The 14,784-nt window shown below is 33.4% G+C and overlaps 1 protein-coding gene across 1 annotated transcript in view; it reads right to left on the bottom strand.

Moving 5' to 3' along the window:
• Positions 1-3,647: 3,647 nt before the first annotated feature.
• LOC129263078 (uncharacterized) overlaps positions 3,648-14,784 on the bottom strand; it is an 86,683-nt gene continuing 75,546 nt past the window's right edge. The window contains exons 41-46 of the mRNA XM_064100488.1: positions 14,641-14,760; positions 14,088-14,215; positions 12,580-12,662; positions 11,224-11,314; positions 10,618-10,758; positions 3,648-9,101 (exon numbers count right to left, since the gene is read on the bottom strand). Coding sequence (XP_063956558.1) covers positions 8,814-9,101; positions 10,618-10,758; positions 11,224-11,314; positions 12,580-12,662; positions 14,088-14,215; positions 14,641-14,760 — 851 coding nt within the window. The 3' untranslated portion in view covers positions 3,648-8,813. The remainder of the gene's footprint in view (positions 9,102-10,617; positions 10,759-11,223; positions 11,315-12,579; positions 12,663-14,087; positions 14,216-14,640; positions 14,761-14,784) is intronic.

Below are 14,784 nucleotides of genomic sequence, written 5' to 3'. Positions count from 1 at the left end.
TGGGTACATGGGGAACATGCATGTTTGCTGGGGTTTTTTTTACCCCATATTGGGCTAGCTCAACGCAACATCGCGTAAAATTTACAAAATATTCGGTATCTGTTTACCCGACCAACATGCGTGTTTCCATTTACCATTGGCGGCGGAAGCCAAAAAATTTAGGTGGGGGGGTCCACCTGAAATTTTGGGGGATGGACACAGGTAAAAAATTGGACAAGCAAAGAAAAAAAAGAAAAAAAAGGTTATCAACCAAAATTTTAGGGGGGGTCCATCTGAATTTAGAGGGGACGCAGGAAACAAAATTGACAAGCAAAAAAAAAAGTTATCAACAAAGAATTAAGGGGGAATCGCCCCCCACCTCAAATTTGGGTGGACAGGTCCCCCCACCCCCCCCCCCCCCGTCTCCCGCCGCTTCCGCCGCCTATGCCATTTACCCAATATTGGGTAAACCTTTTTTTAGAGTGTTTACTTTGCGACATCATCAACCTTTTAATAATGAAACTGTGTTTTTCAACTTTATCAGCATTGATATCGCTCAAGTGCGGTTTCATTTATTTGTCAAAGTCTAGAAATGATATGATACGTATATGAGAGATATTCATTTTCAAGATAATCGAGGCCATATAAATTATTTATTTCATAACAATCTTATCTTTTCATTGTTTGTGACTTTGTTGAGATAAAGGCCTCTTTTGTGTGGGTGCTTGGAAGCTATTGAAAATTGGGAATGACTAGCGCCATCTATGTTAAACAAATATGACAAAAGTTCGTTAAACTTCATTTGTTTGTCATTGAAATGATCTCTTAGGTTAGAATATAGTTAATGAAAATGAAAGAAACAAAGAAATCTTTCCTGGACAAGCAACCATAGGTTGAAGAGAAAATAAAGTTTATTTCAGAAAATCTGATATTACCAACATGATGTTAATAATGCTACGATAATTAGTGTTGCTTATTTGTCTCTTGTGCTATATTAAGATCAGAGAAATGCAAAGAACTGTAGGGAAGGATAGAAGGAAAATTAAATTGAGAATACTGTGAAGAAAAAAGGGAAAAATTGAATAATATAAAAACAAAAACTATTTAAATTATGATGAGCATGAGGTGAAAGGTGAAAGCTTGAATGCCGAGTGGCATTCATGATAAAAAGCAGAAAAATATTTCATGGAAACAAGGAAGAGGGAAAAGCGCAGGTAATAACGAGAACAAGATTGAAAAAAAAATGAAAAGAGAAAGGAAATACAAGCAAAATAGACGATTATAGTAGAAAGAGAACAATAGGTCTAGTATACGTGTGTTATATGAAGCCTTTGTATTATTATTTTTTTTTTTTTTTGCATTCATTTTTTTCATTGCATTTATTATTTTTCATTCCAAACATCAACAAGGGTCTTTTACTATAATTCAGATTTTCAATAAAAGTATGATACAAAATAATATATGCCATATCCCATCATAAACAACATAATTGTAATATTTCACACATTGCCTGAAACTGCTTTGAAAATGAACAGATACACGACTGTATTTCGCAATAATATACAAAGTATATTATATATTTTGTTCTAAACGAAAAAAAAAAACATTGAATAAGTGATTGAGGGCGTGTGCGTGTATGTGCTTTTTTAATTAGGTTTTATTATGTAGACCTTTATCTCATGCTAATGCTTTTACAAATAAACGTAATTTAACATTAATATTTTCATTGCATTTTGTAATTGACATTTAGAGCCTCAAACACAAGCAAGTCCTGGCTCACTTACACGTATCTGTTTGTTTGTTGTTGTTTTTTTTTTTGTGTAACTTCTTGATTGTGTTACTTTGCGAAATTGAAATTTAACGCGATAGATATGTTATGCTAAAAAAATAATGAAATCAATACAGAAATAACAATCTGAAAAAATTAAAATCCCTCAATGTTTTTTTTTCTTCCTATTATTACTTATAAAAACACATCGTTCTAATTAGTGATGATTAGAGCAATCTTCCGTGGAGAAAAAGAAGAATGTGTGGTAGGTGAGTGAAAAGAAAGAAGGAAACTAGACCAATGAAAATGGAAGTCATGGAGGTGTAAGGAAGTAAATGGAGAAAATAGAAAAGCGAGGAAAAGGGGGGGGGGACAGAAGAAAAGGAAGAGAAAAGTAGAGATCTCGTTCATCGAATATTGGCATTTACACATCATATCCTATCACTCAGAGATGATAGCAGGTAATTGATATCGGTCAAGTAGTTTGATTCTATAATCTTCAAAAACGTGATATGATAAGGATGAAAGATTGTTCATCTTCAAGAAAACCACCGTCATTAAAACAGAACAAGAGATTTCAGGATCTTATTTATCTGATCTGCTCATTATTTGTGGTATTGATATACCATTCAAATATAGCATGCATTTTCAAAATAAATTTGCTCTTTGATATTCTCCTACTAATCAACATGCTTAATTAAAGAATAAACAACTCATACTGCTAATTACTCATTGCATTATTTAGAAACTACCCTATTTATCTGGTTAATGTCTCTCAATATCACGTATGACTTCGGGCAACTGACCTCTTTTGTGTGTGTGTGTCTGTGTGTAAGGGTGTGTGTGTCAATGATAACTAAATTAATTTTGCCATTACGAAGTCCTTAGCAAACTACATGGGGGTGTGTGTTGAAAAGCTTCATTCTGTCATTTAGTTATAACCCTCACATCCTAATATCACTTTAATAAGTGTGGATCTGGTCATTTTCTGCTCTCATATGATCGAGAACCCTATGGTTACGAATAAGACATCAAAATAGACAGGAAAGCTTGAACCTTTTTCATAATTAGTTATAATTATGGCAAAAATACCATTGTTATGTAGCAACAAATTTTCTCCTTGTTGCTGTTCTAATTCACATGTTATTTTGTGATGATTATCTTTCCCATATATCCTCAAAGTCTTTGTATAAGTACCAATGATGATCTAAGAATAAACTGCAAGGAACAGATTACGTGAAAACAAACAATAAAACAACTTTCCGAATAACGATCATCTTCTTCATATTCCCGCTTATGACAAGTAACCTTTTTTTTCATCCTGTGAGTAGAGAATCTCTTTTCTCATGACTTGTGATCTTCAATCCATATTGATAGTGGGGTCACTTTAGTGTCTTTCACATCACACAAACTTTCGGACGTTCGCACTTATGTATATACGCTATTTGTATATTATGTTTTTTTTTTTATTTTTACTTGAAATTCGACTGAACAATGAGAAAAAGCAATAGTAATGCACAAGGATAAAGAAGAAAGGTTGATGGATTAATACACCAGAAATTTTTTATGAGAACTGGAGGCCCTTGCTGGGGAAAAATGGTTATCAGACGCAACTCCAAAACTCAAGCTCAACTAAGAGGGAGAGCTTTGTTATTATTAGTAGTATTATTATTATCATCAAAATTGCGTTCATTTTAAAGCAAGTCTTCTGTTTTTTTAAATAGTCCCACATGGTGAACAGGGAAGAGAAAAGGGACCCGAAAAAAAATCATAGATAAAATAAAAAATAGATTAAAAAGATTCAATACAGAAAGATGAGGGCCCAAACTCTCACACTATAATACCACAAAAAAGAAACCTTAGTTGTACCTTACACGACAAAAGGGAAACCATACAAACATTGTTATATATTCTTAAAACACACTGGAAACTTTTATTGCAGTGTGAAAATACAATGTCCAATATGAGAAACCATAATGGTACTGGGCAAAAACAGAATATATCAACAGCATTTCCCGGTTACATCACCGATGACGAAAGAATAGGCAAAAAAAGAGAGAAAGATTCATGAAATAGATACTCCTCAACCAACTACAGAACAAGAATTAATAAGAGAGAAGCATATCAAATGGTTTTCATATAATTCTGGGCCCCATTTCATAAAGGCTTACTACTATTTTAACTTTGCCATTACTGAAACTTCCATCGAAACCTTCATTTTGATTGGAGGTTGTGCCCTGTTACCATGGTAGTTGCCATTATAAGAAAGTTAACATTGTAACACTTTATAAACTGTGCCCCTATCAATTACAATAAATTCAACAATATGTTAGAATACAAATTAACTCTACAGTTAGGCAATTTTATACTTAACAATTAAAATGTATTGAGAGCTTATGACAAATTTATTTGGTTACAATGCACATGTAAGTGTGCCTAACTATCACTGGCTTCTTATTGAATAAATCAATGGTCTACAATAGGACAGAGACCAAGCTACTTGAAGAAGATCAAATAGCACAGATCAGATGAATGTGGAAATTTGATCTTTGTCATTACTTAGTAATTTATGAAATATTATTTATAAACTACTTCAAATTGCTTCCCACAGATTAATGCTTATGAGTCAAGTCATACAACTGGGTATATTTCATCTTGATTACAAAGTACAGTTAAAGGAAAGATACAGTATCTTTATGTAGATTTTTCCTTAATTCATGCATTATGAAACAATTTCAGGTCAAGGGCATTAGATAGGTTGAGCTGCCTTGCCAAAATTAGATCAGGGGGGATAAAACCACCTAGTCATTTCATACACACATATAAAGGATAACATGAATTGCAAGAGTCTTAATGCCTACTGCCTTAAACTTATTTTCACTGCATAATAGATGTCTGCAAGAAACAAAATTGTTACTCTACATGAGCAATAGGGATAATTATATGATGATAATTAGGTCTCTTTGGCATAATAAATTTCTACTTCATAGCCTGAGAAGCAAGACACATGCATACAAATTTAATCTAGCATAAGAATTCATCCTACTTAGAAAAGCAATAAGTATATGCATTCTAGATGTTGGGGTCGCTGGCTTTCCATAGTTAAACTCAATTGGATCAATCACTACTCTTTGTAAGACAGGGCCAGATTTCCTGACCATTTATCCTGCAAGAAGACATGTCAGGCAATCAATACTGCCATTTACTACAGGAAATGCGACTTGGCTTCTCTTGCCCAATTTCGATAACTATAATGTCCCTGGTAAGTTCCGATATATTAAATTTGATTATCATCTAAACATGAAAAACCATCAGAAATGCTTGCATATATAAGATTGGCAACACTAAAGATAAGATCTCTTTATTTTGAACTACTCTCTTTGAAAGTCCACAACTTAGCACAACTGATATATGATTAACAAATTGATTTCCTTTATACACTAATATATACAAGGTAAAAACTCTATGGACAGTTGATATAGACAAGATCATTATACAAGCAGAAGATAAATATATCAAGAATAAGCACATTCGAAGAGGGAAGGATATGTTATACACACGAATGAGAGAAAAGAACACCCTGTTTTAAGGTCTTTGATGATAAGACTACCATTTTTTGTCTGAGAAGTATCTGCCTAACTTTGAGAAAAGGAAACAACTGGTGAAATAGACTAATACACTGGCTTGATGTTTTTGGCTTTTTTCTATAATAGTTATTGTGAATAGATAATGAATACACTAAAAGCCCCAGTTCTCACCCTGATGAAAATGAATGAATGAAATATATGAATACATTATGCATGAAGGTGAAAAAAGGGCTTGGCTAGAATTAGCTATAAGGGAGAAATGAAGAAAAACAAAGGAATAAAGACAAAAAGGAGGAAAAGGGAATTGAATTATTTTTTTGAAGGGAAAATTCTTAGGAGATATTTGTCATGTTCTTGTGCACACCATATTCGTTTTCTCAACGCAAGGCAGATAACGTATTATGTACCAGTTAAAAAAATAGTACAATGCTAATGAAATATAAAATGGTAGAAAAGGGAGTATATTTTATGAAACAGTACAGGAAAAAAAATCCTTAAAACCAATTTTCTCTGGCCCAAATATTCCAGCAATATATTACACAAAAAATAAAAGATGTATAATATAATTTTGGGTAACTGAAGACTAATTGGTCCAAATTATTGACAAAGGATGAATTCCTCTCCATACACACACTAAAACAGGAGTGAAAAGCTCTCATTATCAATGCACTAGCTTGAGCCATTAGATACAGAATTCTCAAAATCCCATTGACTTTTTACAGGGACCATGTGCTTCATATAGGCAATGATTGAAAGAAAGTGTATGATAGACATTATTTAATGTCCTTGTATTCTTTAAACCAAATAATGGTTCAAAATAAAACTCCTCTGTGAAATTTGGACCATTTAGATCTTTACTATCAACTACATATGTATGTTATATGCATGACAGTTCTGTAAATGACCTAGGATATTGTTTTTCAGCTGTCTACTCAAATATTTACTTTAATATATTTATTATCAAACTTTGCCCAACGATTTGGCTTCAAGAGTGATAAGAAAAATATGTGTGTAAAGAAATAAAATCATATCAGTGATATTGACAAAGGGAGAAATATAGTTTGAGGGGGTGGTGATTATACTCACAAGAGGTATTAGACTACAGCCTCGGGCGATTTGGAATAGTAATGAATGATGCTACATGTTTATACAATTCATATTTCTTCAAAATGACAAATATCTACAATGATGAATATAATGTTCCCCATTTCCAGGAGTTGGCAAGAAAATCTACATCTATGATACTGTATGTCCTATGTATAATTTTGAAGTATGACAAGTAAAGCAGTACTGGTTCAAACATAATTATGCAGAAGAAATTACAATAATAACACATAGAAACTGAAACATGAGAACACACAAAAATGAAACATTATTGCTGGTATTACAATTTGAATCGAGAAAACAATACATTGACAAGAAGCAATTGCAGTTTAATGAAATATAACTTTAGGAAGATAAATACACCTTTGCAGACTGAAAGAATGAAATACTTTAACTGGCATTTCTAATGAAGATCCCTCTCCAAAAGCAACTTTTTGTTGTAACAATATCAATAACAAATCTTCTCTGGCATAATACACAAACTAAATTTAATCTCTAAATTTCAAGAAGATAAAATAATTCAGAATTTCTTTGGACAAGTATAAACACGCCCCAAAGAAAGTAGATTTAATAACATTTCTCAACACATTAATTGTCTAAATGAATCAAATTTTTTTAAACCTATTTCACTGTCCATTTAATGAAGATCATTGACGTTTAACGATTTAGATCTCTAGAGAAATTAACATCATATGATGTGAGGTTCTTGGAGGAAGAAAATAAATGGATAAAATACAATTTAATATACTCATCATTCACCATAACCCAATACGCATAGCTTGAAATAAAGTAGAACGACAGAACATGAAACTGCTTGATAAAATCAAAATTAAAAAGCAACAACTCTGAAAAAACAGTATGAAAAAAGTTATATACAGGTTTGAAATATTCATATATATATACACACGCAATCATCTTCTAGTTAAGCATTCAAATACATCAAGTTATAGATAAGATTTATAAGTTAAATTCATACATTTGATAGACTTTTTTGTGTTTTTTTTACTTAGAGGAAGGAATTCAAAGAAATTTAATTTCTGCTGCAATGCATGGTAACAACAATGAATAGAGTATTTAGATTAAGTTAAATCAAGTTGAAGCAAATCATTTAAAATACATGTAAGATACAATAAAAGTATTCAGCCAATTAATGGATATTCATAATAATCATGAATTCCAAAGGTAGTGTTTACATAAGTTGTATCATGTATGGACCAGATATACGATTTGATTACCGTATCCACCAAACAGAATATTCTGATTAAAAGAAAGTGTGATTATAAAGAAATAACATCAATTTATGGCAAACAAAATGTTTATGTAGGAAAACAGAAATTTCCTAAAACAAAAGTCAGTTGAATATCGTATTAAAAATCATGTTTTGCCACGATCAGCGAAAAAAGCAAATAGACGAAGGTAGAAACCAGATGGTAGATTTTCATATAATTTTCTGCAAGATGTACATTGATTCGACATGTTCAAGATTTTGATTTCTTTCTACATATTTTTAGATACTAGAAAGGACCCTGTTATAATATGTGAATAAGTCTTGCACAGTCATTTCATGATGGCTTTAGAATTATTTGTGATATACGTGTATGAACAAATCATTATATCATATACAAGATATAAGAGACAAACCTTATCGAGCTGCCAAATTTGCTCAGTTTGGGCGACAAAATAACCTAGTCATGAATAACCTTGAATCATTTGGCACAAGTATGCATTGCATACACATACATGAACACCTTATTGTTGAGTTGGAAAACTCTAGTACTGCGCTATCGCAACCTACAGGAATATATGCGTCATAAAATATTACTGTAAAATTGATAGCTCACTCAAAATGTCATACTTGGCATCACAAACATTCACAAAGTGGGCTTTGAAAATGACTGTGTAATTGAATACATTTCAACTCGTTACTCAGTCATCCAATTGTCTTTGCATAGGTGTATGCAAGTTTTGCTTTAGTTTAGAATTCAAGGAAAATAAGTACATGTATTTCATGAATATGTGAATTTTGGGGTCATCAAGCACTTTGTTTTGATAGATATGTCATACATATTCACACCAGTCGGGTATAGAGATGCATCATCAGTTTTCTAATCTATCTATCTATTCACTGTGTTCACTACAGAATTATTAGGAATACACACCATCATACAATGCACACAATTGCATAATATATGTCTACAAGAAACATCGTATTTAGGCCACAATTGGCTATAAATATGCAAGTATTTCTTTCTTATTATCTCTTTCGCTCGCACCTGCCAGTAGACAGTTTATCCCTTGTCACCATCGTTTAATACTTTGGGTGAAACGGACGCTCTGCTTTCAGAAGCAGAGCTAATAGCTTTTCTGTTCATTAATTAGACTTCAGTTTGCTTGGCAGGGAAGATCTCCTGGGCATTGACACTGTTGGCGTAGTCACCGTAAAGCTCTTTTCCAATCCGACGAATCTGTGCTTCGACCTGCGGATACTGCTCCAGCACTGATTTCAAATCGTGCACCGACAATGAGAGAACATCAACGTGGGTTCGGCCTCTGTATGAAGTTCGCCGTGGTACGTCGTAAAGGAGGTTAATGTCATCCAGGAATTCGCCAGACTCTAAAACTCGGGCAACACGTGAATGGCTGTTAACTTCTAGCTCTTCAACCTAAAAAAATTATAGATGGATCAAAAAAAGACATGAGATATGGGACAAGCTTAATTTTGTGACAAGAGAACAAAATAGGGCAATTTTTAAAGGTTTCCATGGCAACGAACAAGAGTGTAGTGGTTTCACGGTACACCATGTATTCTTTCATGGGCAATTTTTTGTCCTGAAATGGACCATCTAACAAAATGGATTAAAAATCCATATTTACACTAATTTTTGGTGGGCGGGCCAACAAGGGGGATTCCATAAAAGTGTTTATGGTAGCTTGACTTTAACAAATTTTTGTAGCAGTGGTCTTTATGGGTAAATTATGCTTGAATGCTACAAATCAGATCAAAATTAACATCATGTGTTACGGAGTAAACAAACCTACCTGAATTTAAAATCAAGAATGTAGCTTAGGGATGGGAGTTGACACTAAAAATGTATCATGCATTAACCGTCATTAAACTGGTCAATTTGACCCCCCCTCAACAAATTTTGTCACTACGCAGTTGCATGAATTTTTTTGACTGCGCCGCTCACTGACTTTTTACTTTCAAGTCTTGCGCATCTTTTGAGACCAAATTTGCAATGCCCGGGTACGCGATTCTAAAATTACGCAACGTTTTGTAAGTGCATGTCAGACCAGATATTGCTCAAAAACGTGATTCCGTGTAAAAAATCAATGCAAATTGTGTTTCTCAACCAAAAATCATAAATGTATGATTATTTTTATTTTTTTGGTTTAAATGGATCTATTTTATGCTATTTATGATCGCAAAAGGTTCCTCGACAAAGTTCATCGGGAAAAACAATAAAAAACAAAGGTTTGAAAAAACAAAGAAATGCATAAGAATTAGAAAACTAAAATAAAATACATAAGAAATTAATTATATTTTTGCTATTTTTTTGTAGATATTTGTTAGAAATGTAATAATTGATACCAAAAATTAGCATTCTACTAGCTATATAAATTGAGTTAAAGGCAAATACATACACAAAAAAACAAATTTATGGCAAATTTCATATGCTTATTTGCATAATTAATTAATAGAAATATATATTTTTTTAATTTTGAAAATGTTACTATACACTCTTGTAGTTTAAACCCGGCTCTACACGCATGCAAATTTTTGCGGCGATTGCGCAATCAGCGACCGAGATCTGAGGGCCTGAGGGGGGTCAAATTGACCCCCCCCCCTCCGGTCCGAAATAGCCCAGTTAAGATAGGGTTAAGCTTTTAGTGTCCATTAAGATGTGCTTTCTTCTGATGTAATTTGGGGTTATATTTACATAATAAACAATTATAATTTGCTTTTGAGGGATATTTGTATGGGTTTGGTTCTGGGCAAGGATCCATTTTTCCATGGAAATGCGATATGAATTTCATGAGACTCCCATCTTAGATATTACTAACATGATACATTTTCTCGTTATGGCATCAAATACAAGTGAAGTTAACATGCTTCCTCGAATGCCGAGTTGTGTATTTTTTTCCAAATGAGAGGATAAAATAAATAAGGAATCATACCACTCCTCGACAGATGAAGTACATTTCATCTCCAACATCTCCCTGTCTTACGATGAGATCATTAGGCATAAAGAGAACAGGTTTGAGCATGAGGGAAAGAGCACGTAGGAATGCTTCGTCAGCCTCTCGGAAAAGAGCCACCTGCAAGGATATAAATATTCACATGACCAAGTCCAATAAATCCCGACGTATCATAAAATATATTATTAAACAGAAAGTAGTAGATTGTGAATACCATCATGTACACCTAGCAAGTGCTTCCCAGGAAGAATGAAGCATGAAATTAAATTTATTGGGTGAGTAATGAGTATGATAGGATATTGGTAACCATTGTCCTTTCCGAACCAGGTAGTCTCTGCAAAGAATTACGGAAGTTTTTCATGCAGGAATTATTGTCTATCACATTCACCACTAAAAACCAACAGGAAAATGTGAGAAAGTCAGTATAAAACACACAAAGCACCTTTGTGATGAAGTGTGATGATTAGAGATGAAAGGACAATTGCAAGAATGCTGCATGAAAGAAGGTGCTCAAACTTCTGTTTTGGACATGGCTTCTTTGTGAAGGTACCCAACTGAAACACTGAAAGACTACTGTCTACTGACCTTCTGTAGATGTTCGCCAGCAACATCGAGACCTAGATCAGTCTGCAGACAGAATGGGGCATCTCTGAAGAGGATACTTTGATCTATACCCCTGAACAAGAAGAATGAAAAAGAGAAAACTCAGTGTATGATTTACAACTTTTGCTCATATAATGCAAATAATGCACAGGTATGTGTTAGTGGGTAAATACAATGCACGACAAATTACATATAGTGAAAACCCGGGATGCCTGCGACAGTACAAACTGTGCATTATTTGCTTTATAAACTGGCTGGATTTGTATTTCTAAGGTTTGTTCAAATTCTTTTTGTATTCCTTGAATCACTCAGATGAAGAAGCAACATTCTGCTTTCTATCCTTTAACCTGTTTCATGAAATACAACATTAAAGGTGAAGTTCACCCCAGGAAAATGTTGATTTGAATAAATGGAGAAAAATCAAACTAGCATAACACTGAAAATTTCATCAAAATCGGATATAAAAATAAGAAAGTTATGACAGTTTTAAAGTTTTGATTAGTTTTGACAAAACAGTTATATGCACAACTCAGTGACATGCAAATAAATAAGACAGTCGATGATGTCCCTCACTCAATATCTCTTTTGTTTTTCATTGTTTGAATTATACAATATTTCATTTTTACAGATTTGACAATAAGGACCAACTTGACTGAACCATAGTTTTCATAAAATGCTAATTCCACATATTCAGGGAGGAATTAGTCATTGTTTCACTTGACAAAGAGGAGAAAATTGAAATATTTCATATTTCATATAATAAAATACAAAAGAAATAGTGAGTGGATGACGTCATCAGTCTCCTTATTTGCATACCAACCAGGATGTGCATATAACTGTTTAATGAAATTATGCGAAACTTTAAAATGTCATACTTTCTTATTTTACATCCGATTTTGATAAAATTTTCAGCGTTATGCTTGTTGGATTTTTCTATTTTAAATCAAATCAATTTTTTGTTGAGGTGGTCTTGTCCTTTAATTGTAATGATACAATACAATTCCTGCAACTACAAATTATTTGGTAGGATGGTCCAATAAATTTCAAGAGTTATCAATATGAGCATAATGTGATGGTCACAAATACCTTTAATATTGCCGTACAAACGTTTTTTTATACATACCAATACCGGGACCAATACATGGTATGAAATCGTTCATAAGGTGTTTGTTATAGTGACCGTAGCATTACATGGTGAAATTCATTTTATTTTCTAGAGGGTTACAAGGAAAATGTATTACCATATTCTCTACATGATGAAGAGAGGAAAAACAGCAATATATCAAAAAGAGATATATATCGCTTTAGCTGGTAATCAAATACCAAACTCTGACTTACTTGTTACGTGCCCATAGATAATCAAAATAGCTAATAACTCGATTCCTCAACTTGCTGTTCAATCGCATGTCTTTCATTTGGTCCTGTGAGAGAATTATATAAAATGCAATATTTTGAGAGAGTTGAGCGAACTTTGCGGTGCTGAAATGCTTGGCAAGATCTCTAAAATGGAATTATTTTAGATTTTTTTTACATGTAATTTGAACACTTATTAGCACAGATATTTGTTAATAATGAAACAGTACTAAAAAATCTTTGGTTCCATCACATTTCACAAGATAAAAAGCAAAAGAGGATACAATGAAGTCTCATTATCAGCCTACAACCAAGAAATTCTGCTGCTTATTCTTCTACACTTTAGTACCAACAATAGTAATTTATTATGCGGTACCAGTATATGTTTTTTTAATAAAAGATTTTTAAAATAAATAAAGACCCTGACCGGGGTAAAAACAACCATACATCAACTGAAAGGTAATGATTCATAGAATAGAAATATAACAAAAATATTACATATATCTCCTTCCATTACTTAAAAGATTAAATAGAAATCAAAGAAATTGCTCCTCCTGAACTTGTTTCGATTGAGCACCCCAACGTCGCATGAAAATGATGACGTCATGTTGTGTATGGAGGGTTGTGATTCCATAGGTTTGTGTACAAAAAAACTGGTTGATTTTTCTGATTTCCAGATTATGAATTCAATTTTTTTTTCATTTTCAGATGAAAATGGCAGTCACAATTATTCAGTGTTCAAATAGAGGGAAACTTACAACTATTCACTACTTTTTTTTGTGATTTTTTTTGTTTGGCTCGTATTGGGCCTAAATTGCTATGTCAGGAAAAGTTGTTACACATAATCTGAATGCAGGTAGAATTGAAATCTGCGCCATATAAGCAGGAAATAAAATATGGCAAAAACTAGTCCAAAACTGTAGATTTCATAAATTCAAGCATGCGGGAAAAAATATATGTGATATAACTCTGTGATAGAAGTGAAGAAAATGAAATGCGTAATCTGGAAAGCAAAAAAATCACCCAGTTTTTCTGTGTACAAACCTATGGAATCACAACGTTTCTCACACAACGTGACGTCACGGTCTCGAGGCCGGTGAAAAGCACAATAAAGCCTGTTTTCTAAGCCTGATAATTGGAGCTGTTCTTAAGCAAAATACTCAGCTGTTAAGCGATGAAAATGCATAAAGCTAACATTGCTGTATTTAGTAGTCTATAAACTTTCGATTGGTATATAGTGATATGTGATTTTCATTTTTGGGTCCGGTCTGGGTCTTTAATTTTCACCACACAAAGACCTTACAGGGAGTGTTTCACGAAGAGTTTGATGGATTTGATCTCAGCTAATCAGATGCAAGGATTTGGAGTAGCTTATAACATATGGCAGTGAAAATCGCTGATAAAGACCCATAAATATCAATATTCCTGAAGCAGACTCATCACGCACAGAGAATAGGATAGAGCAGTGAATATTGTGAGAATGCCCTACGTACCTTCACCGCTGCAAGTCTCTCTTCATAGCTGACTCGTCCCGACTCTTCGTTTGCGAGGGTGGAGGCGATGTTTCCGAGCACCCAACCGAAGAGTAGCTTTCCAAACACCATCACCATACTTGCAAATACTAGAAACAAACACGAAATAGAAGATGCAATGTGAAAGATGGAATAAGTCCCAAACCTATTATGTAGTGGTTTTAAAAATCTAGAACATATTGAAGTTCAGACATTCGTCTACATACAAATGGGAGGGGGGTAATCACTCTCCTGATTTTTAGACTAATTTTCTGGCTATTTATTGAAACTATGAAGCATCTAACAGCACTATTGTAGCCATCGTTTTTCACTTTCCTGAAGATCTTTCTCTTCATATTACAAAATGTGGGTAGTATGCTGACCAAATGGATTCTGGATTCTGTATAAAACCAATGAAGTCAAAATATTTTCTTGTGGGACTGAGAAAGATAACACCTAACCAAATGAAATTAGTATCATGTATGGGAACAAGACTACTCGCTCTACATTTGACATTGTTGAAATCTAAACTTACTTAGCTCAGGAACACTGTACGCATGTATATCACCATACCCCGTTGATGTCAAAGTAGCCACAGCCCAGTAGATAGTATCACAGTAACGATAGAAGATGTATGGTTCATTCCCTCTGTAACCTGTCAAAGATTGAATAAAATGGA

The sequence above is a fragment of the Lytechinus pictus genome, chromosome 6, assembly GCF_037042905.1.
Source record: "Lytechinus pictus isolate F3 Inbred chromosome 6, Lp3.0, whole genome shotgun sequence".
In the NCBI taxonomy this organism is placed as follows: domain Eukaryota; kingdom Metazoa; phylum Echinodermata; class Echinoidea; order Temnopleuroida; family Toxopneustidae; genus Lytechinus; species Lytechinus pictus.
Note: the sequence above shows the minus strand (reverse complement) of the source record. Positions and strands in the feature narration are given on the sequence as shown.